Raw genomic sequence first — 26,178 nt, 5'->3', positions numbered from 1 at the left:
ATAATAGAGAAGTACAGTCGGTCAGAGGAAAAATATAGAGTGTGGGCAGGACAGCCTGTTCCATATACAGAGCCAAATGATGCTTGACTGCCTACCCCAGAAGTGGCAAGGCAGTGAAGCATACTAAGAGACGAGAGTCTTTCATTATAACAAAGTAAATGTAGCCTAGTTACAAAGGTCCAGTATGAGAAGATGACGCATCTGTTCCAGCGAGACATTCGATAAAATATTTGATAACATCATGATCTCTTGTAGCTCACACCACAGCTTCTCTGTTAGCTGTTTTGAGCGGAGACAAACATTTCGCAACTTGGGCACTATGCTGTCTCTGCATAGAACATAGCTTGTGTCCTAAACCGTATTTCAAAGTTTAGGACAAAAGTCGAGCGTTGTCGAACGATTGACCTATATTTTTTCGAATTTGTTTCTGTATCTGGCCTGTGGATAAAGGAACGATAACAAAGTTTATTGAACACAATAGCTTTCAAGGAGTGGGACTGGCAAAGCAGGTCTGCTTTTCTTGTCTTCTTAAGGCGAACTTGCCCGAGATGTTCCGGAGTCAACAGCCAAATTACAGACACTGGTTTCGGGGTAGGGTTGAGTCATATAATTATTGTCGAGGAGGGAAAACAAATGGAAAAATCCATACTGGGAACTGTTAGTGTGACTTAATATAGCCCGTAGTGTTCACTTTAACGGTAATATTATAATCTGGAATTCCCGACGTGGATTTCTGAAATTTGTTTTGTTGCTAAAACTAGATAACATTAAAATGCCTACACAATGTATTGCGGTGATAAACCTCTCCCCCCAGCGCAAGTCAACTTTATTAAATAAACTCCTCCACATGTAGGACAAGAATTTGCTGTAGCCCACGCAATTAAGTGAACAGTGTAGTGTTTTAACTATTGCTTCAGTTTTCTTCCTGTTTTATTTTTGATGCAGTCATGGCTTTTCATGTGAATTTTCACATATTTTCTGTGAGCGTGTAAATTTATGGTTGAAGGAGAGGTCCGCTAGAGCCAACAGTTTTTCCACACTGTAGTCCGCTTCAAGACGTGTTTCCAGCAGTTACATAAACGTCTTGATTGAGAGCAGACTTATTCCATAAACAGATCCCGATACGGCCAGCAGGGGGCAAGTTTCACCACTGCGCTGTGAGAGCTTCTGTCAAGCTGTGGAGCTGGAGGACCTCAGCGCCAATATCAGTTAAAACGTTCAGCGTTTAACTAGACCTCAGTTTCGACTGAATATTGAGATCGAAATAAGTTAAAATGGAACGAGAGTTTTATCAGCTTTGATAAAAGTTTGTAAGTGATTTTTGCAAATGAGTTTTGTTCTCTGTTTGGGTAAACTCTTCTCTTACTTCAGTTTATTAAATAAATTCAAAAATATGTGCGTCCTCTCTCCCATTATTTAGGATACCACGGTTGAGGAACTAATCTCAGTGACTAAAAGAGGGGCAATAATTGGGGCATGTTTGATGGGAGTTTCAGTGATTGAGCCAACTCACCTTGCTGATGTCTTTCAAGTAGTGGCAGCTAAGGGGGTGTTTGCATGGACATCTAAGGTAAAGACATGAAGTAGGGTCACCCGTGCTGAAAACGCATGCTTCTTAATTGAGAGGCTTTCGATGCAAGGTAAAACAGCTGATCACAAATGAGTCTAGCTGCATGAAAACATAGTTTCATCAAGGATCATCCTTCAAGAAGGTCACAGAGGGGTGTATTATCCGTGGATTGCAATGCTTAAACCCTGTGTTGCAAATGCATATCTGCAAGTAAAATGGTACAAGGAACAGAGACAGTGGAAAGCTGACCACATGGAGTGCTTATGTGGTCCAGTCCAAAAGACAGACACCTACAGGTCTGAATGTTTGTTTTACACAGTTAAAGCCTCTGGCACCCCATTGATGGTATGCTGTTTATTTTCATAGTGTTGTTTAAGACCAATCGACACCTTAGAGAACAAAGCAATCAGTAATAAACTCAAAACTATTCTGAGTGAGTGCCCTCATCCTGTGCTGGAAGTTTTCAGTCCTGACAGAAGTGGGCTACTCCAAGATGACGTACCTGCCATCTGCAGAGCGCACATGTCTCCTTAACAGCTTGATGAGCATGAAAACAATATAAAACACATTCCATGACTTTGGACTGGCACTTGAGACAGTGCGTTCCGCCACCATCAACACAACAACAAATGACGGAATTTCTCATGGAATAATGGTGTCACATTCCAACATCCAAGAGAGCTCCGCATACTTTTGGAATCTGTGTCAGAGCATTGAAGTCCTTTTAGCAGCCCATGCTGGCGCAATGGACGTTTATGACACTTTATATTAGTGTGCCCTTTATTCTGACAGATGCCTTAGTATACTGATAGTTTCTATGCATTTGAACACATTTCTTTTTGTTTTGTTTTATTTTGTTTTTGATAGTTGTTACCTATACTTGATTCGACTTGATGTAACTTATTAGTTGAATTTAACTTTGTGTGGTTGTGTAATGTGTTGACTATGCAAACACAGATAAGTCAGGTCATGGATGGGTTACACTGCTGGATGGTGCCTCGCCAGCCATAATTTTTATTTTATCATATGTGATTTAGCATCTGTGAATTTATTCCTTCTGCAATGTTTAATTTCATTTCATAAGTAATGCTCTGTTCAATCAGTTCAAAAACAGATTTCCTACTATTTAAAGTTGACTATTTCCAGACATCTGTATCCCCTTAAACATATTATGTGCCTTACACCCCTGTTGAGACAGCAAGTCAAACATAAATTATTATTATTATGGTGATTTAATTTCACCCACGTAATAACTTTAGAGTTCAGATTTGCTTCTCGGCTTTCTCAGTGCCTACTTCAATTGTACTGCTACTGGAACTTATTAGTTGAATTGTGGACTAATGATGCCTAAAGAGTTTGCAGTTTGTATGTAACTTGCATGAAACCGCAAGAGACAAGTTGGCAGAAAAGCATTCACTGCACAGAAAGAGTGTTGCTTAAAAACAGTGCCACGTGTAGTATTAGGTGAAGTTTTTTTTTTGTTTTTTTGTTTTTTTCATTTTAAAGGACTCCCGTGTGTGTGTGTGTGTGGTAGTGGAAGACTGGGATTGCTGGGTGGTATCATGGAAGGAACATGTGTATAGCAGATGTTGAGTGTCCATGGCATTCTTGTTTTTCCACCGGTCTGATTTATATGCTCCTCTGCCCTAGCAGAGAATGTGACTTAGAGTAAGGTATACTGATCCTTACACTGCAGCTGCAAAACAAGGGAGGTTTGCTAGTTTTAGAGAGCTGATACACTGTTTGTCTCTCTCTCTCTCTTTCTCCCTCCTCTCTGCTCAAGCACCAGACACTATTTGTCTGTCACTGTACTTACCCCTGAAATGGATCCCAAAATGGGTCATGGAAGGATGTTCTGTGCACTTAATGCTCTCCACTAATTTTTAGAGCGGTTGATTTTATCCCCATGTTCCTGTCATGATATTAAATGTTTGCTCTTGCTGTACTTTGTTCATGCTTGCTGTCATTCTCCTGCTGTCTGTTGTCTTTTCCACAGCAGGTGTGTCCGTAAGAGTGGTGACAGATTCAACCCCTCCTTAAACCGTTTACCTCTGCTCAGTGCCTAGAACTTAAGCATTGCAATATTTCTGCTTTAAGCTACTGAAAAGGGGTGATCTTAGCCTCTTGCAGACCCATCACAATTTTCTCTCTATCTCTCTCTCTCTCTCTCTCTCTTTGTCTCATCCTTTACACTCACTCCCTCAAACCTCACATATACAAACTGAATTTTGTCATGATGCTTTATAAAAAAAAGTGCATGTTTTAAGTGTACTTACTTTGAACAAGATTGTACAGTAGTCTTTCATTAAAAGTGAGCACATTTGGACAAAACTTACAAATATGCACTGTGTAGAACAGATCTACCCAAAACAAAACAAAACAACAACAAAAGAAGGAGTGGGCGGGCTTGTTGTACATTTTTAATAAGGGAATTGATTATGCACCGAGACATTTTCTAAAAAAGTTCTACTTTATTCTGTTGGTGAAATTAGCTTGTTCTAATTTCACTGTACCCCATAAATACCTTAATTTCACCTTATCTAATAAATAACTTATCTGTTAAATTGTTTCTTTCCACTGATGGGACTTTGCCACCTGAATGTGAATAATATAGCAATATCTTATCATGGTATCCAAGGTTTGAGTAGCCTCCCTTAAGTTAATATTTACCTCATTATTGTACTGTCTTATCAGACCTCAAAATTCCTAACCACTTCAGGCCAAGTAACCAGTGGACACTTGTTGTTTGCATTAGCTGGCAGACAATGACTGTGTGTTCTGATTGTCCATTAAAGCCAGTGCGACCACTCTACCTTGGTCTGAACCGTGATCTCACAGATTTAGGTCAACTTGGTTTGTTCTCTGTATGCCTCTGCTCATCCCCTTCTCTGCTTGGCTTCAAAAGAGGTTAATGAAGTGGAAAAAGAATCTTTTTTTTTGTTTGTTTATAAACAAAGATGGAATGTCCATGTTAGAGAGGTCTCTGGGCCAGTTATTATTTCAGGAATGAGAACAGTGATCTTGTGACACAAAGTGACCGTTATGACCATTACACAGATCGCACATCATATCTGAACTTCAGTGATTGACACTGTCAGTTCCCACTGTAGAGTGTTTCTTTGGTGCACTATTGCCATAGCTTCCCTGTGTGTTGTCACGTAACAAAGTGACAGGGGGGCGTACAGGATGTGGAGTAACGAGGTCGTCTCTCAGTGGCAGCAGCCAATCAAGGGCAAGCTGGATTTCAGTAATGCTCTTCTCAACCAGTGTTGTTCTAGAATATTTGTCTTGCGTTTTACATAAATGCAAATAAAAATATTACATCAGCAGTCCAGAGGGCTCTGAGATCCCTGTCTTTATCCCTGTCCAGCAGTGACAGATGGACAGAACAGGGAAAGGGGGGGACAGAGAGTGAGGGAAGACTCTCTTTTTCTCTCTCTCTCTTTCCCCCTGCATTAGAGGTGTGTGACTTCACTCGTACGACAGGAGCAGTCCAGCAGGCTGTGAGAGGGACTGAACTTGGTTTGTTTTGCTTCAATCTTAAGGGGTCAAAGATGGAGTGGGGCAGTCCCTGGGATGTCTAGAGGAAGAAGAAAAACACTTTCACTCTGGTCTGTTAATTTTTACACTGAAGTCTTACGCACGAAGGATTGTAAAAAAGCCATCAATCATATATCTTATGCAAGAGGAGACTGGAGCATTTTTACCTGGAGTAGCCAGCGGGCTTTATGGCATTGATCTGATGAACTTTTATGGTCCAATCATAATTTACCTGGAATACTTAGGCTTATCTGAAAGCTTTTATATGAAGCTATCTGGTGAGAAACAAGAGTTTGTGTAGGGTGGGTTGCTTCCATGCTGACTGAACTTCATCCTGGCATTCTTTATCTGCTGGCCTTCAGGAGGGTGTGGTGGAGAGGCTTTGTGAATAGGTGAGTCAGAGTTAGCCAGTGAACTACAGTATATAAACAGATCCTTGTAAATCCTTCGCTCACATTAACGCAGAGCGAAGTGAGAGACAAAGGCATCTATTTCATGTGCACGGAATACCTGTGGACTCAAGAACTGTAAATGAGCCTTAGAGGGAAGGTTTAGTAGACAGAGAGGGGTCAACTTGACAGATCTGATGGTTAAGGCTCTCATGGACTAAATCTTACACCAGAAAGGACGCTTTTGTGAACACACCATCTTCTTTTTTTCCCCCTACTCTGTTTTTGAATTTACATTTACTTCTTTTACCAACTCAGAGAGTTTTGCCTAATGAGATGTGTATCCACTGGCTGAGTGATTGGTTGAAGAATTGTATATCTCTTACAGCAATAGCATTCTACGTAGTGATCAAGAAAGCGCTATGATCTCAAAAGGCCGTTAATGAGGAGATTCTGCTCTGAACACTCAGTGATCCTTGAGATGGTAGAATGTGCTCTAAAGGGCACACCGTCTGTTCCACTGCCTGACTGTCCTGCAAAGCAAGCTTGAGCATCCTTGTGAGCAGGATCATGTATGTGCTGTGCACCCTGGTGCTACTGTCCATCCACACTCTGTTTAAGAGACGAAGGGCCCTGGAGCCCCAAGAGACAGAGGGCAGAGAGCAGCCTGAGCTGCCCGGTCTGGAAACCCAGCAGTCCGTACACAGGCAGATGGTAAAACCCCCCTTGACAGAGGGGTCTGCAGCTCCACAGACTGGCGCTGTTCCCAAGCATAGGGAGCGCGAAGTTGCACGCTGCCTGGATCTGAACAGAGAGAGCAAAGTCGCCACACACCTGGAAAATGTGCCTGACAGCAGCAAGAGAGAACAGGTGAGAAAGAGGGAAAGCAAACAGGAATTAAGGGATGAAGCATTGTACATTTACTAATGTAAATGCATGAATAGCTTTATGAAAGTGCTCTCACTAGAATATGTTGTCATTGTTAAGGTAGCCAGAACAATAATAAGAACAAACATGCAGATAACACGTTGCAGTTTTAAAATGGTGCCGTGTTTAGGGAAAAGAATATGCTTTGATATAACCATATGTAGGGGGCAGTCAACTTTAGACGCTATGAAATTTCTAAACTAAACTAAACTAAATAGACAAGGCAAATACTAATATCAGTGTGTGATGGTCATAAGGATGGGCGCTTTTGTAAGTCAGTTAAATTGAATAATTGTCAGAAACAAAATTAACAGTGTTTGACCAAGAGGACTGGGTGTAGCATGGTGTAATATTTTAAATGTTGGGATGAGTATTTACTTCAACGTGTCCACCGACACTGTTTCTGTCTGTCGGTTTTAACTAGTACTCTTCCATTTCCCCCCTAAAACAGCTGTGTGTGTGCGTGTGTGTGTGTGTGTGTGTGTGGTTTTTTTAAAATTAATTATTTATGACTGCTGTATTATTTAGTACCTCAGTATTTTGTAGGTTCAGGTCCAAAGTAATGAATGAGTGGTTGCATTGCCCTACTCAGCATTCCCCTCGGTGAAATGTCAGAAATTTATGGGATTTTTTTGCAAAAGCCTTCAGTAAAGATAATTAGTGTGTGAGGCGATGAAAGGTGTGTGTCCTTGCGTGCACATATTTACATTCCCTAATGTGACCCAAGTACCTTCTGGTGTTCCCATATACTATTGAATTCCCAGTAATGGATAAAATTCCATTAGTTTTCGTGCCAGTTGGAGTGGACCGACTCAGATGAGTGGATCAGTTGTTATGTAAGCAGTGTTAGGTTAATCTGAGAGCCACCAGCTCTGTCCATTCTAATCTAATACCACTTTAATTCAGACCCTCTATTTGGCTGCTTACCTAGTCCCCTGTGTGACTGGCGTGTCCTATACATGTCACATACAGTACACACAGCGTATTCACCTTGCATGTGAGTCCACTGTACAAACACTTATTTGTTATGTTATTTTGCCACTTCAGTAACACTGAAATAAGGCAGTTGAGATCTTGAAGAAATTATGTGGTGTCACCTGAGTTGAAATGTTAACATGTTTTTCTAAGGTGCATTAGTTTCAAAATATGTTGTCCATCTTCCTCTAGCTAATTTACACTCCGTGATGAATTACCGGCTACTTTTGTGTAAATGAACGTTGTTTTACAATGTAATGCTAATGCATTAGTAAATGTCCTGCAGCCTTTGTGAAAGGTAGAGCAAGTTTGACAACTCATCCACACTGAACAAAATAGTGTTTATAATTCTGCTTTTATATTTGCTACTCAGGGCTCATGATTGCACTTTGTAAAGCATTTGGTTATGTTCGTGTTTATACCATTTACCTAGCAGCACCCTGTAGAGAGAGAGAGCACGCAAAAGAAAGAGGGAGTGAAGAAGTCCCTGCACATTCACAGGGGCTCAGTGTCTCTGCAGAAGAATGGTGTCAGTGTACCTGCTCTCATCCAGGGAAGAGAATCAGATAACACGCACAAATATCCATGTCTATGTGTGCGTTTTGCAGAATGTCTATTTACAGTCATCATGGTATACCCATGTGAGTGCTTGTGGCTTACAAGAATAAGCATATCTAAATGTTACGCTCTTAGAAATGGATATTATATCTATAACAAGCTATTTGTATCAGTCATGGGATTGTCTCTCTGCATCGTACAATGGGAGGAGCTTTCTGTTTCATTCACCCAGTCTTGTTCGCATGCGCACACACATGCAGTTCAATATTTTATGCAGCCAGAGCACACACACATCACACACACACACGTGCAGCAATGGTGCCTTTAGAGTAGCGTCACACTTTGTCGGTTAGCTGAAATATTTATTCATCTTCCAGCAGGAGAGGGAAAATGAGAGAGGAGAGGGAGGAAGAGAGAGAGGGAGGGAGATAGAGAAGGGGGGAAAGGAGGAGGGGAGAGACGCAGGGGGCCATGATGCATGCTGGCTCAGATTCCACTGTTACTAAGGAACAGCGAGTGAGAGCACAGGGCTTGTGTCATTGCACGTATGTGTGAGAGCAAGAGATAGGAGAGACCACGAAGAGAATGCTGTAATTGTCAGAGACAGAGTGTGGGTGGCTAGTAGCGTCGCAACACGTTTCAGTTAGCATTTGGGGGGTGTGTGTGTTTGTGTTTTTGTTTGATGCAAAGAAGCTCCACGGTGATGCTGGGATGATTAAGTGCGGGAGACTGCAGGGAGGGAGGTGAGTAGAGACACAAAGAGTTAGGAAAAGAGAGCAAGTGGGAAATACCAATATAACCATATGGCATGCTTTTTTTTCCCTCTCCATCATGACAAAATGTTGCTTCCAGATCTCTGTTCCGATTTAATCCACCTCTGCAGACTGCTGGATTTAGCTGATATTCTGCATTTAATGTTCTGGCCTTAATCTCAACATGTGAAACGTGTTCGACCTTTCTTCATTTCTACTAGCATCCGGTCTCCCTGTCAGACACACACACACACTCACATACACACACACACACACATAGAGACACAGGTGTTGTATTCAGTAGTTTAGAGTGTTTGGTTCCATTATCTCTGTACCCTTTTGTGCAGTGCTAACTCATCCTGTGCTGATGCATATACCCTCACGAGGCCACGATGCTTGTGAAGCAAAGAAAGAGGGGGAGATGATTTGGATCTTGAGGGAAGGATTAGGTTGAACGAATCATGTTCTTGTGCTTATTTTTCATTCTCTTTTTGCCTCTATTCTATTGTGATTTCTGTTTGTAGTATGAATTAGGCTGTATGTGATGCGTGTGCATGGGATGTAGTATGACTGCAGATGAATGGAGCACATGCCCTCGCAAACAGCAATAGTTTATTAGATCTCAGGATCCAAAAGGACACATCACAAGTGATAGACCCTGTGTGTGTGTTCATGTCTGTGTATGTGTCTCTTCTCTTGAATAATTAATGCTAACCGGTCTAATGAAATGGTCGTTGTCAGCAGTAGCTCTCCAATTGCTCATGGATGCTTTTTCTCATTTTCTTTATTTCACCTGCAACACTGCACAAGTTAGACTTGTACTCATTCATCAGTTCCTGATAGCATGTCTCATTGGTGCTATCAGTGTAACATTTTTGATATAGTTCCTGTGCTGCTTCAGTGTAAAATTTTTAAACATGCTGATTTGGGACACAAACCCCTATTCCCACTGATAACAGACATGTCTCATACTCAGACAGACTCTTATTATACTAAAATTTGCTGATGTACATTAGCTTTAAGCTGTCCACTCTTCACATCTGCAGAAAATGAAAAGCAACTGTTGGAAAGCACTGCAGTGAGTTTGTGTGTATTTCTGTGCTATTGTGGCTGTCAGTGAATTAAGAGCTCTCAGTAAAGCATGAGATGAGAGAGCTGTTCAGAGAGTGATAACAGAACTAGGGTAATGAGATTCACTTAGTCACACAGAGAGAGAGAGAGAGAGAGAGAGAGAGAGCATTCTTATGCTGACTGCATGAAAGCCTCTTATTGTGCTGTGGTGGATGGTGAAAACCTGCTGTGGTGACTATATGAAAGAGTCATAAACATAATCTTCATCCTCCATAATTCTATATCAGATTTTTCTTGCAAATAAATGCTATTAATGACCTGCAGTTGCGATGAAGGAAAGAAAGAGCCTCTCTGAGTTGATTGGAACGCACATCTAGAAACAGTCGCTGCTTGTCTGAGGTCTCCCCATGGGATCTGTCCTCTGTGGGAACACATTAGATGATACAGGACTGATGCACAGTGTAACCTAACCAGACTTACAGCGCTCAGTTAACAGGCAGACAAGCCTTAGGATCCTGTGGCTCCCTCTGGTGGTGATATGTGGAACAAAGTATAAAGTCTGCTGACATCATCCTGACACCATAATATCCCTTTTTTATAGCTCTTTCTTTTTGTTTCTTTAGAGAAAGGAGAAAACTTGTGAGACTATTTGGGAAATAAAAATAGTGCCTGTTTTCACACCATGGAAAAAGGAGGTGACACAGGACGCCATCTGTTGTCAGGCTTAAAGGATTATGGGTAAAATGATGCAGGACACTGTTGGGAAAGGGGGGGGGGGTTAGCCTGAAGGATAGTGAATCCTTCCATACCTGTCAACAAAGTGTCCTTATTCTAGCCGGTCGTCCATTCTCCTTGTGTCTATCCACCTTAATGGGGCATATGCTTTTTGAATAGTAAAGTTTGTAGTTTACCATCTTGGGCCAAGATGTTGGGCAGGATGAGCTCATTCATCCACAGAGGCTTTCTGGACCGGGACCATGACCGTCACTTTATTCACCCCAAGGACTGCAGACACCTAGGAATCGGGGTATAGGAGTGTGCATGTGCAAGCGTGCATGTGTATTTGTGTATGTGTGTGGACCCAGTCATGTGTTTAAAGAGATGGAGATGTAGTACACTATTGGTTTATATTTTATAATCAGTGTGTATTGTGTGTGCGTGGTCATTGTGTTTTACTGGTAGAAAATGATGTCAGGATTTGTCAGGTTAATTCAGTTACAATGGTGGGTCATGGCCAGAGCAGCAGCGTGCATGTGTGATTAAATAAGGCCAGTGAACTAACCTCTGGCCTTGTTTGAAAGGACACAGTGACCATGTATCCACTGCTCGTGGGCTGTCACTAATCAGCCATTTTACTACAGAGTAACGTAGTCTGGTTTGTACTGTGTGTTGTGTGGCTCCTTAAACCTCTAGATGGGTCTTGAACAGCAATCTTGTTGATGAATGTAAGATATGCAGTTGAAGTGGTTACTGGTTTTGTTTTAATATAAATTTGTTTGATGTACAGTTGATGCAGTAGATGAACACACACACACACACACACACACACAAATGCACACACTTACACACAAATATGTACGTGTGTAAAAGATTGAGGTTTAGAAACTGCTCTGCGTCATGATTAATCCTCTTTAGCATTGAGCATAGTCCTGAAAGCTCACTGCTATCTGAGAGTAATTAACACAATACAGTATAATAGCTCTTTACCTGCACATACAGGACTGATGCTAAACCTGAGAAAGATGTGGAGACAGGCTCTACTAAAATGTTTTCTGTTTTTAAGGGACACGGCATGGGCTACTTTAACTTGTGAGACAGATTGAGTGTGTCTCACTGTCTCTTTGAAGTATTTGAGCTCTTGTCAGTTGGAATAAGCAGATTAGCATGAGCAGTGAAGACAGTGCTCAAAACCTCTGTGTGTGTGGGTGTGGGTGTGTGTGTGTGGGTGTGTGTGTGCGCGTGTGTGTGTGTGCGCGTGCGTGTGCGTGTTTGTGTGTCTGTATGTCTTTATTGATACTGCCTTTCAAACCCATCCAGAGCAGCATCTGGGGACTAAAAATAGTCTGTAGATTAATGTCTGTGTCCTTGTGTTGTCTGTCTGTGTGGACTGTAATCTTCCTTCACTTTAAGACTGGTGTGGTCACTGCCTTGTAATCTTATTAATACAGAGCAGAGTTTCTCCCGCTGACATGTGATTTGATTGGTCCTTTCCATGTAGTCTTATATCTATGCAGCTTTTGGAGAGACACTGGAAATGTAACTTGTGTAATTTGAGTGGCACAACAATTAGTCCTATCAGAAGTGTGAATGAGATGGGTAAACTGTTGTATCTGATCAGAGGCAAGATCATCATGCATCATGCATAATGTGTTTTAGGTTATATCACAGCAGTGTGTAACTGTCTGTCTCATACTATATAGGGGTGTGTGTGTGTTGCTTTTATTCTGAATGTGAGGAAATACAGGTTTGTGTATACTGAGTGTGCCCTCTCCCTCTGGCCATAGCCGGTCCAGCGGTCCACTCTTCTTGGCCCTGCGGTCATGCTCAGCACACGTAAGACCTGGGACCTTGGACACACCCCCTGCCTGCAGGAGCTCTGGAAGAAAGACGTCTCATTGGATGGTGAGCAAGTCACATGATTAGTATGGCAAAACTAGCGTGACAGCATTCCTTAGATGACAGAGAGTGAGAGAGAGGAAATGTATGCACTTCGACCAACACTCAATGAGAGGGAGTGGAGATGAGAGTACACATTCCTTCTCTGTGACAAGGAGAGGAAGAAAAGAGAGAGAGGAGAGGAATGGAAAGTTCCGGATGACTGAGTAGCATGTGTGCTAACTCCAGGTACAGAGAGGTAAAGCTCCTTACAGAGAGAAGCGGTGCTCTAACAGTGGATCATTGTTTTTTTTTTTGTCAAACTGTATGTGTGGTCTCTACTGCTGTGCTGGGCTGATCCCCACAATATGAGGAGAAAAGAATTGTGATTTGAGAGAGGTGGACAGACTATGTGGCTGTGACAGAGCAAATCAACACAGATAAAGAAGAAAAATGATATGGACAGAATGAGGTGGAGATAAGGACAGAAAAGAGAGTGCTTACTTTTGCTGTGATTCAATGATAATGTGGACAGTGTGACAGTTTTGTGTGGCTCTTGATCTGAAATTCTGGAGGTGTTTGGTTTTTACATTATGTGACAGACTTAAACTGCTGTGTCACTGGAAAGTTAAACACAAACTGCTGTATTCTGAGCAGGGATAATGTGTTTGTGTATGTGTGCGTGAGTGTGTGTGTGTTAGCTGAACTGGGCTTGAGAAATAGTAGTTATCATTGTTTTGTCTGTAATAAATGTCTTGTCTCTTATTCTTTGGACAGAGAAATACACATGTGCACTCACTCCTGTGTGTAGTTAATGTGTCACTCCCAGAAAGCTGTTATCTTGTAGTTTATCAAACTTTGCAGGTTTCCATGGCATTAGAGGACCTTGGTTATATTGTCAACAGTGGGGGTGAGGGCCGGCTCAGAGAGTGAAATTTTAGTTTGTGACAAAGAGGCCTGCAGCTCTGTTTGTCAGAACTGTGGCCTCTGAAGGCAAACATGCTGCATTTCCTGCTTAGCAGTATACATAGTGTTAGTCCAAATATGTATTAATGTTACATTGAATTTCCTGTTTTTACTGGGGCTTTTTCTCTGAGATGTATATCTGTGTGTGCTTCAGTAGCAAGTTCAGTGGATTTCCTGATGAGTGATGGTGAGGAGGAGAACGCCTTCCTCCCTTTGCAAAGCTCTGTCCTCCATCGCAACTGTTTGACCTCTGACCTCCCTGAGCCTCATCCCTCAGACAGCCAGCAGCTGCTCATACAGGTATGTCATCAGTTCCACCACCTTGCTACCATCTTATCATTGTAAACATGTGTGGCACTCTTTAGATCAACTGTTTGTTCTCACTGCTCATATTCAGTCTGTGTTTTCTTGGCTTTTTATTATGTATTTGGGTATAATCAATCCATTTTAGACATGTGGGGTTGTATGTGTGTGTGACTGGTGAGTTGAGGAATAGGTTATTGCTATGATAGTGATTAACTTTAGGCTGGTGTATACGTGTGTGTGAATAAAATGGTTAGCTCAGGCATGAGAATCCAGTTTAGTTCAACATCCCATCTGTCAAAGTTATGGTCTTGACTGGTGGAGAATCATATGTTGCATGTCCTTTATGTTTTCTCTGTAAACTTGCATTAACAGAACTGATTAAGCCATAATACAAACCAGGATAGACACGAGTACATACCTGGCACAACCACGCATGCATGAATTCAGAGCATGTCTAATCAAAAGCAGAGCAAATCACAATACACACGCTGTCTAAAACACAAAGTGAAATTCCATTAACAGTGAATGTAATGATTTAAATTCTAATCCAAATCAGATTAAATACAGTGGCACTGGACTGAAGTTGTGGACTTTAAGCTACAAAGCCTCTCAAGTAGCTGCATGTTAAGTAACAAGATGAAGAATACATACCTTAATGCAATTTCAGGAAACTGAATGAGTAAATACATAGGATAGAGCATGTGTTTGCTCTAAAATTATGTAACAAATGAGTTTAGATTTCTGTAGGAGAGCAAAGGTAGTGCTGGGTGGTGCAATATATTTGACATTGTGCTCTTTTGCAAAAGGCCTTAAATGTCACCTCCCCTGTCATTTTCAGTTTGCCCTTACCTTTTGCTTTTTCTCTCTCATTTCTCTTCCCCATGTCTCATTTCATTCCCACAGAAGGTCACATGGTCCTGTTCCTGGACATCTGCATATGTAATTTCTTTAGTGTTTGTGTCTGTGTTGGACTGGTTGCTTATGGGGTAGTTAGCAGGAATGTAGTTTTGCAATACTAGATAACTGATGTGTCATAAAATTTACTGTAAATTTATGAGTTGTGGTGAAGGCATCCATCTTGGCCAATCAGAAGCTGTGGAGCCTGTTTGGCTGAACTGAGTGTTTATAGTTTTATCATTTGGTTTTTACAATGTGATAACAGGATGAATAGTTTTTCAGATGTGCTTGGAGATTTTCTGATAGTTTGATTCTTCACTTTTGGATGTAAAAACAACATTGATTAATAATGCAGTAGAACTGTCAGTGGTAGTATCTGCTAGACATCGATTCTCTGTATGTTACCAACAGAGTCTCAACTAGTACCTTGTGTGATTCTGTTGCTTCCTACCCTAGAGCACATCTAGCAGCTTAACTTTGATTAAAAAAAAAAGATGCAGTAGGCATTACATGCTCTTTCCTGCATTTTTAGTAACTGAATTCCAGTAAAACGTGGTGTGTGTTTATGCATTTGTCTTTCCAGACACTGCAAGAAAGGGTGTGTGAGTTCCAGGCTCGTCTGCGCAGTGAAGAGGCAAGTAAGAGAGTGCAGCTACATAGACTGAATCAGACGACAGACGTTTGCCAGAGCAAGTGTGAACAGATCAGCAAGGACCAGCGTGAACCACTGAGAGTGCAGGAGAACCAGCCCAGCCAGGTTGTTAGACACTCCAATACACATCTGCAGCGACTTACTGAACCTCCATACACTGCCCAAGGGGGTAAAGCTGATCTGCAAGAGCATCTACACAAGAAAGACGCAGAAGAACGTAAAGTCATTAGAGGGCTGCGCACACAGGTACTCAAACACACCAAATCTCACGTATATCCCACCACATTGTACTATGTTCCCTGATAAACACAATCACAAACGCATTTGATTTATACAGTATCCTTTATAAAGTCTGTGTATGTTCTTGATACCTAAGGCATGATGGACATTGGGTATGTTTGTGAATTTAATGAGTGTGTATTGCGGTCTTATTTTGTGTGATGGGCTCTGGGGTTTTTCTGTCATCCAAAGATTGAGGAGCTGGAGGAAAAATTGTTGGACCAGACCCAGGAGGTGGAGAGACTGCGCTCTGAGCTGGTAAGACAAATGAAGGCAAATGGAGAGAAATGCTGGGCTTATGGACAAGCACAGGTTAGGGAGAAAGTGTTAGAGAGAGAAATACAGAAACAGGGATGGGCAGAGTTTATTATGCCGCAGACTGTATTGAGTAGCATGTTGTCTTTGTTAAGAGGGACTCAAATTTCCTGATGTTCTCCCTGACCTGGTTTAGTTTACGATTAGATTTGAGGTTTAATTGCTTGAGCCTGATTTGCTTTGGCTGATAAGAAGAATGCGGACCTTTCACAGGCTAAGATTTCTCTTTACTACATTTCTAAGATTTTTCTAAGAAGTTTTTCTTGTCCCACAGGGGGCAACAGACCTGGAGAAGCAGCTGGAGCTGCTGGAGAATGAGAACCATCGGCTCAAACAAGAGCTGAGGGCCAGTCATGCTCAGGACTCTCCCCCCACCTGTACTGACTGCCCTCACAGTCAGGTACATTAGATATAACGCATGAACGTGCACAGACTTCAGTTTAGCTGCTATTTGTCCTCTCACTATGGATAAAGAGTTTCATTATGTTCTTCTCTCGATCCCTTCGTCACTTTCTTTTTGCAGGATGCAGAGGCCCTGCGTGAACAGCTATCTCGTCGGGAGGAGGAGTGTCGGGAGAGAGAGCGGCGGTTGGCTACACTGGAGCTCCAGGTGGAGGAGAAATCGAGTCTGATTGCACAGCTGCAAACACAGTTGGATGAAGCCTTAAAGCGCAGACAGGAGATCCAACAGCAGCTGGATCAGACCTTACAATGTAGCAGGGAGACGGAGGAGCAGCTGACTGTTAAGCTCAGGGAATGTGAGGAGGCCCTCTCTCGGCAGGCTGCGCTGCCTCCGCAGGTCAAGGTCAGGACTACATGTTTTCTTTCAGCTAGTGTGACTGTGCCTTGCCTTTTTGGTTTAAGAGTTTAGTGCATCCACTCACCCTTTAAGGCTCAAATGGATCAGAAGTTAGGTCTGATGTGGGCATTTGAGAGATTCTTTCAGATTTTTTTTTTTTAACTTGTTGCTGGATCACTTACTCTCACCTAAAAAACTATCCTTATTGAAATCAAACATGTGCAAGAGTCTAGTGTGTGAAACTGAAAAGTTCATAAAATACTGCTCATTCTCTCTACAGTACATAACTAAAACAGTGGAGGTGGAGTCAGCTCAATGTAAGCAGGCACTGGCTGAGGCCCAGGCAAGGAATCATGCTCTCCAGGAGCAGCTGTCAGTCCAGAGGCAGCTCCTACATGAGCTGGAGCATCAACTCACAGAGTCTCAGAAAACCAGCAGCCAGCTGCGAGCCCAGGTACAGCCCTGTTATCCATTCGGCTACACACCACGATTGCAGTACTGTTCACCTTTTAAGTGTCCACCCTTGTAATGTGCTTGCATGTGTGGTTGTGTGTTTGTCTTTGTGTCAGTCATGATATTTTCTTGGATTGAACCCATTTTTTACACCCTGCCAATAGAGATTCCTCTGGCATACTAAGGAGTAATATGGCGTTTTAGTTCTTCCAAAATAGCCCCATTGTCACAGAGTTCTGTGTTATGGTTTGGCCTGAGTGTTTGTGGTGTACCCTCAAGAGCTGTATGGTTTGATTTGGGACCTTTTAGACCACTTAAAATTATACATTGTACTGGAGTGATGTGGTGTCATTCCTGTGTGGTTTGACCCCCCCCCTTCCCCTTTAGAAAACTGTGAATACTTTGGTTTCCTTTTTGTTAGTGTATGGTTGGTCTTTCTCCTTACCTGAGATAATCCTCCCTAAATCCGTTGTGCAGAATAGGTGGTCCCGCTTTACATGTCTGTTGGTATATGATAAGGATCTAATAAGTCTCATTATTTTGGTGTGAATTATCGTGTATAATCTTGTTTAATATAGGAATTGTTATCCCCTGTAGTTCAGTGTATGTTCTTATTTTTCCCCAAGTAAAGTTGTGTTTTTGACCCTTGGTGCTGGTTGAGTTGTGCTCTAGACCCAGTTAACAGTTTTCTCTCCATTGCAGCTGAGGTCAGACCGCAGCCGCCTCTGTGGCCTGCTGACCAAGGCAGTTGGCAAGGGCAATACGGAGGTCATCTGTAGGCTGTCAAAGGTTGGCCACCTTACTCTGTAGCCGCAGGGGTCAGAGGTCAAAAATGCTGCCTGGGTCAGAATGATAAAATTTATTGTGACCATGCGGTCACTTTTCAAATATAAATTCAAGGACTTGCTCAGATTAAACGGCAATGAAATGTAGCAAGCAGTTCAGTTAATAAAGTATGAATTTTGTTTTGTAATAAAAGTCATAAAAAGATGCCCATTTTCAACCTTTGAAACCCCAGAGTTTTGCAGAGTAATTTGTGTGTAACATATATTTCCATAACCCTGTGACTCTCCTGTGGACCCCTTTAGTACTGCCTGTTTAGCTTGATTCATGTCTAGTTTCAAACGGCAACCCCAATTCTGCTCCCGGAAAAGATGGAGACTCACTTTTCCTCCATGTAGCTGATCCCTAGTCAGTTCCCTCTCACTTACTGACTGGATTGTGCTATATTACTGTAAGTGCTCTTTGAATATAATGGATTGGGTATTTCGGGATCAGCTCTTGCTGATGTGTGATGTGCAGTAATAGGATGAGTGTGAGTTCCTGTCTGTAGTATTTTCAGTAAAGATGTGTCCCGTCAACTAGTGCATTAGCAAGTGCCTCAGTTTGTGTGATTTTGATTGTGAGTCGGTGCAAAGAGTGTGTGTGTATGTGTATGTGTGTCTGTCATGCCTGTTCACGCATATCTTTGGCTCTCTGTGAGAGGAACTTCTGAAAGAGACTCCTCTAATCCTACTAAGCTGGAAATGAATCGAGTGAATCGAGTGACGTGTGCAAATATTTCTTCCAGATCCTGGTGTATGAGGGAGAGATGGAGAGAGCACAGGGCCAGTTGGAGGCAGAGATACAGAATCTGGAAGAGGAGAAGAATAGAGTGATAGAGGAGGCCTTTATTAGAGCTGAGAGCGAGATGAAGGCTGTGCACGAAAACCTTGCCGGTGAGTAACAAAGTTAGAATTTACTCACTGCAAATGTGGATATGTATGTTGTTTGCACTCCTGTAAGCCCTGTAATTGTCTAGGTGTACGAATGAACCTGCTAACCCTGCAGCCTGCCCTGCGAACTCTTACCTGTGACTACAACTGTCTGAAGAGGCAGGTGCAGGACTTCCCATACATGCTAGAGAAGGCCATCGCTGAAGCCAAACAGGAGGTGAGATGCCTACCTCTAATCAAACATGTTGTCACACATGCACACGCACACACGCACACACACACACACACACACACACACACACACACACACACACACACACACACACATTCATACAGATGACTGACAGTTGTGTTTGAATGTTGTAGTCCAGAGAACAGTGCATCACTGTTTAATCACTTATCCCTTATATCCCTCATACAACTGTGTGACCTTGCCTCTGACACTATGTGTGTAATTACAAATGCAGATCTGCCAGGTGATTGGAGAGGTGAGCAGTGCAAACCAGGAACTGCTGCGCAAGTACAAACGGGAAATGAATCTGAGGAAGAAATGCCACAATGAGCTAGTGCGCCTTAAAGGTAAAACTCCAGGGCAACTTTGGATATGTAGTTATTTTTAGGATTGACAGGTCATGAAACTAACATAAGTCCTTATCCTCCAGGAAACATCAGAGTGTTCTGTCGAGTGCGTCCCATTTGCCCAGGAGAGGTGGATGCCAGTGAGGCCAAAAATATTGTGACCTTTGACCCAGATGATGATGCCATCCTCTACCTGTCCAACAGGGGCAAACTGATGACCTTTGAAATGGACAAGATATTCCCACCAGAGGCAACTCAGGAGGAGGTCGGTCCTTGAGGTCAAATAAGGTCATGTTGTTTTATTTTTTCAGACATTTGAACAATGACTTTACCGTCTCCCTCTGACTTCACAGGTGTTTCAGGAGGTCCAGGCCCTGGTCACATCCTGTATTGATGGGTTTAATGTGTGCATATTTGCTTATGGACAGACAGGTTCAGGAAAAACATACACTATGGAGGTAAATGGACATTGCACTACCAGCACCCTCTTCTCACTGCAAACTTATACTCACTCCTTAGTTACCTGTTGACATCTCTTCCCAGCCCCTATTTCTCCCTGACCAATCACATTCATAGGCATGTACAGACACACACACACATATAGATAAATTCTGCTTGCGTCTTTGATTCAGGGTATACCTGAGGACCCAGGCATAAACCAGCGTGCTTTGCGACTTCTCTTCTCTGAGGTGGCTGAGAAAAAGCCTGATTGGGACTATAACATCACTGTTAGTATGGTGGAGATCTACAATGAGACACTACGGTGAGAATACAAACATAGATGTACACACAGACTTGTTCAAGGCTGCATGATGCAAAAGAGTTTGGCATTGCTTTAATGATTCTTATCATGACTGTAGCCTTGCATTCAGATTTTTTTTTTTTGCTTTCCCTATAATGTCACTCCTTCCCTGTGACTAAATTGCGTGTTCTGTCCGTATGACTTTATGCTTGTGCAGAATGTCTGTCATTATGAATTGTCTGTCATTGTGTTCTTGTGTTTCTGTGCTATGTGTCATGAGCACTCAGCAGTTACATAAAACATGACTAGATTTAATATCTCAGGACATCTGGAGGCTATAAGCAGAATATTCTCTCTCTCTCTCTCTCTCTCTCTCTCTCTCATGCTCTTTCTCTCTCACTTATATAACTGCAGAACATCTGTTTGGCTCACATGCTGACTTTTTTAGTGACGGATTATGGACAGAACTCTGAGTTGTGCATCCCGTCCCTCTTCATAGATTGATGAAAATAAAATCCGCTTTTCATGTCATTCTCTCAGTCATGATTATCTTGGCCTTGACTTTCTCAATAATATGCAACCATAAGTTTTCCATTCATGATTGATATTGTATAATCTGGTTTTTTTATGACTCTGCAATTTCTCCACAGGAACTTGTTAGGAGACAATCCCAGTGAGAAGCTAGATATTAAGATGTGTCCTGATGGTAGCGGCCAGCTTTATGTGCCAGGACTGACGCAGTTTAAAGTAGAGAGTGTGGAGGACATAAACAAGGTAAGTTCACTCAGTGATTTCTGCTCATAGCAATAAAAATTCTGGCAAAATTGTGTCCAAGTTTACTATAACATACTTTTGCAGCATACGCAATATATTTTTGTATCTCAAGCTAAAGCACAAAGTATAATCAATCCTTTGAATTAAATGTGTGAGCTGATGGACTGTAACTCAGCTGGGAAAACTGAGTTAAAGATTTTGGCCTCTAACTCAGTTGTCTCAGGGTGAATGGGCCTTTCTGTCAAGTCCAGTGTCTTAATGCAAGTTTTAAGGTTAAATTTTACTCATATTCACAAAAATGTACACAGAAGAAACCCCCAGTAGACCTAATGATGTCAATACATAGTTTATTTTCAACTTGAACGATAATGCATTCATAATATTCACTTGTAGTAAGCTGTTTGACATGGTAAACCATCTTTAAGTAGGAAATACAGGCCATGACATGCATAATGGTTTGAGTTGAACTGTGTGGGTATTTGTGGCATGATCCCTGTCCCTCCCTCCCTGCAGGTGTTTGAGCTGGGTCACATGAACAGAGCGACAGCATGCACCAACCTGAACGAGCACAGCTCTCGCTCACATGCCCTTCTCATCATCACTGTAGCAGGTTTCAACTCAGCCACTGGACACCGAACCTCAGGTACATGCACATTCATATGCATGGTGGTTTAAGCATGCTTATACACATTTTATTAAGTTTCTCTCTGTCACACAGGCACACGCACCACACACAAACACACACACACACACACACACACACACACACACACACAGAGAGAGAGAGAGTAGATACTCATTCTATTTACACACCTAGGGTCATAGCTCATGTATCTCTTGCTGTGTGGATGATAGGTAAGCTGAATCTGGTGGACCTGGCCGGATCAGAGAGAATTGCTAAGTCTGGTGCAGAGGGAAGTCGTCTACGCGAGGCTCAGTGCATCAACAAATCCCTGTCTGCCCTTGGTGATGTCATCAACGCTCTTCGTTGTCGACAGTCCCACGTCCCTTTCCGCAATTCTCGTCTGACTTACTTACTCCAGGATTCGCTCAGTGGAGACAGCAAGACACTGATGATGGTGCAGGTCAGTCTCAGTGTTAACCATGTAAATTGCAACTACCACATAAACTTCAGGATAGATCAAGTCTTTTCATGTACTTAATCTGCTTATATACATCCGACCTATTTCTTTGGTATGTTGTAATTGAAATACTTTGAACACTGCTGTGTTTTTAGACTTGTTTTCTTTGACAAAGAAATTCCTGGAATTTTTCTTTAGATGTGAAATGCTGACAAATAGACAGTTGTTTAAAGAGAGTGTATCTGTGTTAGGTGTCTCCTCTGGACAGTAACGTCAGTGAGTCGGTCTGCTCCCTGAAGTTTGCCCAGCGTGTTCGTACTGTAGAAATTGGCCCATCTTCATCCTCACGGAGACAGGCTGAGAACTCTTCAACTTCCTCCTCACCCACTCATGACAGTGTGGAGGTAAACACATACAGTAGACCTCACAGATTCTGAGGGACTCACAGCAAATGCAATGATAAAGCAAATACAGTAAGCAAATACAATGATGATCTCCCCACATTGGGTATCAGTGTGTAGGTCATATAAATATTTCCCCATTTATAATATATTAGAAACTATGAACCGCAATCCTTGTTACCTAAAAGATCACATTTCTCCATTCTTATTAAAAGAAAAGAATATGTAAATGTCATTTGTAGTGAGCTGACTCTGACCTTTTTCTTTTCACCCCAAAGCTGGACTCTCCCCCTGTGACCCCGGTGCCACTCCCCATCTCCAGGGCCAGCAGTGCAGGGTCTACCCTCTCCTCTACGTCTAAAACCACTGGCAGCACCCGCAGAAGATCACACAGTCAGCTGTCCACAGGTGAGGACGCAAACATACACACATCCCGTCTGACAGCACCGGCCGGAGGAATGTTATACCCGCAAACTACGTCTTACGCACAGCGAAATGTCTTCACATGCTTTTATTTGCATTCACAAACTCTCACATACATATGTAAGCATCAATCCATCGATCAAAGACCTCATAAATGAACACACTGCAAATACTTCCCTTGTAGATGGAATTTGCTGTATTAGTAATGTGCTGTGAGAGAGAGATCAAAGTGAAGGGGTTCTTATTGTCCTCCTCCTGCTCACCTCATACTCTGGTCTGTAATGCGACTCTATAATTGGTTTACAGACAGGCAGGTAGACAGAGGCAGTCCATTGGTGGGGGACGGTGGGCAGGTAGGTGGGGGTTTTGTCTAATTTGTGGCTTGGCATGGAAACGCTGAGTATGGCATGGTGCCCACTGTGTCACCTGCTTAACGCCTGCTTGTCTAACACACAAACTCCTCTAACCCCAGGAAGCTTTCTGTGTATGCATGTAAGCAGATGAAGAAGAGTTGTTTTGTTTTTTTTGTTTTTAAATGTTGTCAGTTTTACTTTATGTTGGATTAGGTGTGATTGTTTTATGTACTCTTTGTGTTATGTAATCTTTTGGTGTTTGTCCATGTATGTGTATTTGTTGGTGTCTGTGTTTGCACACTTTGTGCACCTTGTCTCCAGATGTATTCTGTGTGTGTGTGTGTGTGTGTGTTTTTACCTTCTCCTGTGCTTCTTTATAGCTGGGCTGCCATGTTGAGTTAAAGTTATGTTCTCTTTGTATGGACTGAGTGATGGTGTAGAAGCCTGTTGTGTGTACAGGGGTATTTAGTGGTTGGAGAGGTGGAATGTGGTGTTCGTTGATGAAGCTAACAGTGAATCAGTTTAAGTCTAGACAAGCTTAACCTAAACCTGCCAACTAAACTCATTACTAACTGATGTTTCAAACAAACCTGACATATGATTAAATTAATGTATCTTTATTAATTTGTATCTCTAACTTCAGGGTGCCTTCTGTTGTCTCAAAACATATATGCATTGGAAATAGTGAAGGAAAAGTATGTAATAGGTGTGTGGAACAATGTGATTGTTTTTTTCTTGTGTTTGATTCTACTTTGTGGAATAAAATGCAAATTAAGAGTGAATTTTTAAAATTAGCATCAGGAATCATTTTTTAGTATTTTTTAACCTTCGACTTTGTTGAAGAGCTAAATTAAAACATGATAAAACAAATAAAATAAATAGAATTATTGTGCAGTATTGAATTCCAGGTTTGCATTTAGCAGTTATCTGGGATTATTTGTGTTGTTTTGTGTTGTCTTAAATTCTATTCACTTAATTCACACAATCCACATCCAATTTTTTTAAAATGGATGTCGCATTTGTCAGAGAAACTAAGCTCAATCCAAAATATAATGTCTATAACTGCCTCAGTAAAGATGTTACGCTACTGCTTAAAATTGTTAATACATTGAAATATTAAATAGTTTGATCCCTGATCTCTTTTTGTCTCTTTTTCCTTACATTTTAGGACGAATGAAATTGACAGCCTGAAGTCACCTCAGATTTGACCTTCTGAGAGGGTCTCCCAGCACCTTTTCCATCTGACAGAAACTCTTCTGTTGGGTTCCCATCTCTCCTGAGAGCTTCAGTTATTGGAGAAGGCTGCACTCAGTTTATAGAGAGGGGAGGGCTCATTCAGCTGATAAAACGATGTGCACTATGATTGGACAATGGTTTGGTGTGACTTGGAATTCACTGGCTCTTTGCTTGATTTGGTCCAATAATTACGCTCACAGACCTTATGCCCGCCTGCTGGGACAGGGCACGGTCCACTTTCTCTTCAAGTCCTGTCAGAACCGCCCACCTCCTCACAGTGACAGTAAGGACGCATTGCTGAACAAACTCTCACCCATCTAAAGTATTTTTTGGACAAAATGCACTTTAAACTAGGCAATTGTTACCATCCACTACAGCTCTCAATATTAAACTGATTTATGTTTGCATGTATTATATGTTATGTGTGTGGCCAAGAATGGTATTTTAATCTTTGCTTATCGTCTGCTGATGATTTTTTGATCATTTTTTTTTGTCGTTGCTAATTTTTTTTCTTTTCTTTTTTTCTGAGCAATCATCTGAATTTATTTCTTGTTCCTTTTACTTGCAAACTTTGTGTCTTCATTGAAACATCAGAACCTCTCACACATTTGTGGATCATGCAAAGCTTCAGAATGACTGTAATATAATAATATGAGCAATAATGCAAACCCAGTCTTGCCTCCTCTTAGTAGCTGTCTGTTAACTGTATATTTGGAACTCTGAGGGCTACTTGGAGCCGTCTTCCTGATCTGCACGTGCTTGTTTCCACCCAATAACTCAACACACTATTCATTCATCGGGACAATCATAGCACGGCGACTGTGTAGATACTGTAAATTTGGATTATGAAATGAATACATTGAGAGCCATGCAAGTTGTTGCTGGACTTGTTAGCACCAGAATAATTCCCCATACCTTAGGCGCTGTAAATAGGACATATTTCAAAATGTACCCACAGCCAGCAGCTATGTTTACTCAGTGTGTACAAATTCTGGTGTTAAGTTTATTTTCATTAGATAATTGAAGGAGGCTCGTTGTTGGTCGTTGTGGGTTCTGCTTGCTTGTACTTATGTGGATTTGTATGAGGTTCTGTTTTTGTACACTGTTTTTAATAAACACCCTAAACTCAAATATCACAAATTAAATCTCCTTTTTTTTACTCCCTTAGTATGTACAATAGGTCTTGGGCATAGTCAGTAGTTTAGAGAAAGACTTCAGTGTTTTTCAGTGGGTCTAAAGAATGCAGTGTCAAATCAGAATCAGCTGATCTATCCACAGACTGTAATTAGCGGCTTGGTTGTCATCACAGCTCCCTACTCCCCTCTAGTGGCTCTTTCTTGTATTGGATTTCAGTTTTTCTGCACCCTGTCAGGAAAAGAAAGGCTAGTGGAGAATGACTCCTTAGATATGAAATCAAGCATAATAAATCATATCCTTTTGATGTTTGCTGATTTGTAGTATTAGAATGACAGAAAACTGAGATCAGACCTGTGCAGTATTTTAATTAAAAAGTAGAGGTTTAAGATTGATATGTATGGATTGACAAACAGTATATACAAAGAAAGGAATGCTGCAAAACACTTTTTACAGCTGGAAGGATTAAAAAAAGTCTTTTAATAACGAAATATTTCCTTTTTAGACTGGTTTCTGTACCTTCTACTAAACTGTTGCACGAGTTCAGTGAACCAGCACATCTAAAAATATATAAAAAAAAAAGTTGTAAATACCCGTTAGTGCAATTATTCAAACTATATCTATGACAACCGCTAATTAAGCGGATCCGCGACAGTTTTTGAAAATGAAATGGGTTGACAATATTACACACACAA

General features: G+C 41.7%; 1 protein-coding gene across 1 annotated transcript; it reads left to right on the top strand.

The window, feature by feature from the left end:
• Nucleotides 1–6,001: 6,001 nt before the first annotated feature.
• On the top strand, nt 6,002–25,480 carry kifc3 (kinesin family member C3). Its single transcript, XM_030765682.1, has 22 exons — nt 6,002–6,369; nt 12,287–12,404; nt 13,501–13,643; nt 15,130–15,444; nt 15,670–15,735; nt 16,067–16,192; nt 16,316–16,597; nt 16,872–17,045; nt 18,615–18,762; nt 18,846–18,976; nt 19,227–19,338; nt 19,422–19,603; nt 19,692–19,796; nt 19,971–20,101; nt 20,731–20,854; nt 21,368–21,497; nt 21,710–21,939; nt 22,188–22,340; nt 22,616–22,745; nt 23,067–23,113; nt 23,757–23,819; nt 24,282–25,480. Exons 1-21 carry the CDS (start codon nt 6,070–6,072, stop codon nt 23,796–23,798), a joined length of 3,189 nt encoding a protein of 1,062 aa, XP_030621542.1. The 5' UTR covers nt 6,002–6,069; the 3' UTR covers nt 23,799–23,819; nt 24,282–25,480.
• The last annotated feature ends 698 nt before the right edge of the window (nt 25,481–26,178 follow it).

Source organism: Chanos chanos, chromosome 2 (genome assembly GCF_902362185.1).
Source record: "Chanos chanos chromosome 2, fChaCha1.1, whole genome shotgun sequence".
Lineage (NCBI taxonomy): Eukaryota > Metazoa > Chordata > Actinopteri > Gonorynchiformes > Chanidae > Chanos > Chanos chanos.
Note: the sequence above shows the minus strand (reverse complement) of the source record. Positions and strands in the feature narration are given on the sequence as shown.

Excerpts from the sequence above, each read along its gene's own strand:
- kifc3 (XM_030765682.1), top strand. The coding sequence starts at position 6,070 with ATGTATGTGCTGTGCACCCTGGTGCTACTGTCCATCCACACTCTGTTT. Across the intron at positions 19,797-19,970 it reads GAAAAACATACACTATGGAG|GGTATACCTGAGGACCCAGG; the intron begins GTAAATGGACAT and ends TCTTTGATTCAG. Across the intron at positions 22,746-23,066 it reads ACACAGTCAGCTGTCCACAG|ACAGGCAGGTAGACAGAGGC; the intron begins GTGAGGACGCAA and ends ATTGGTTTACAG.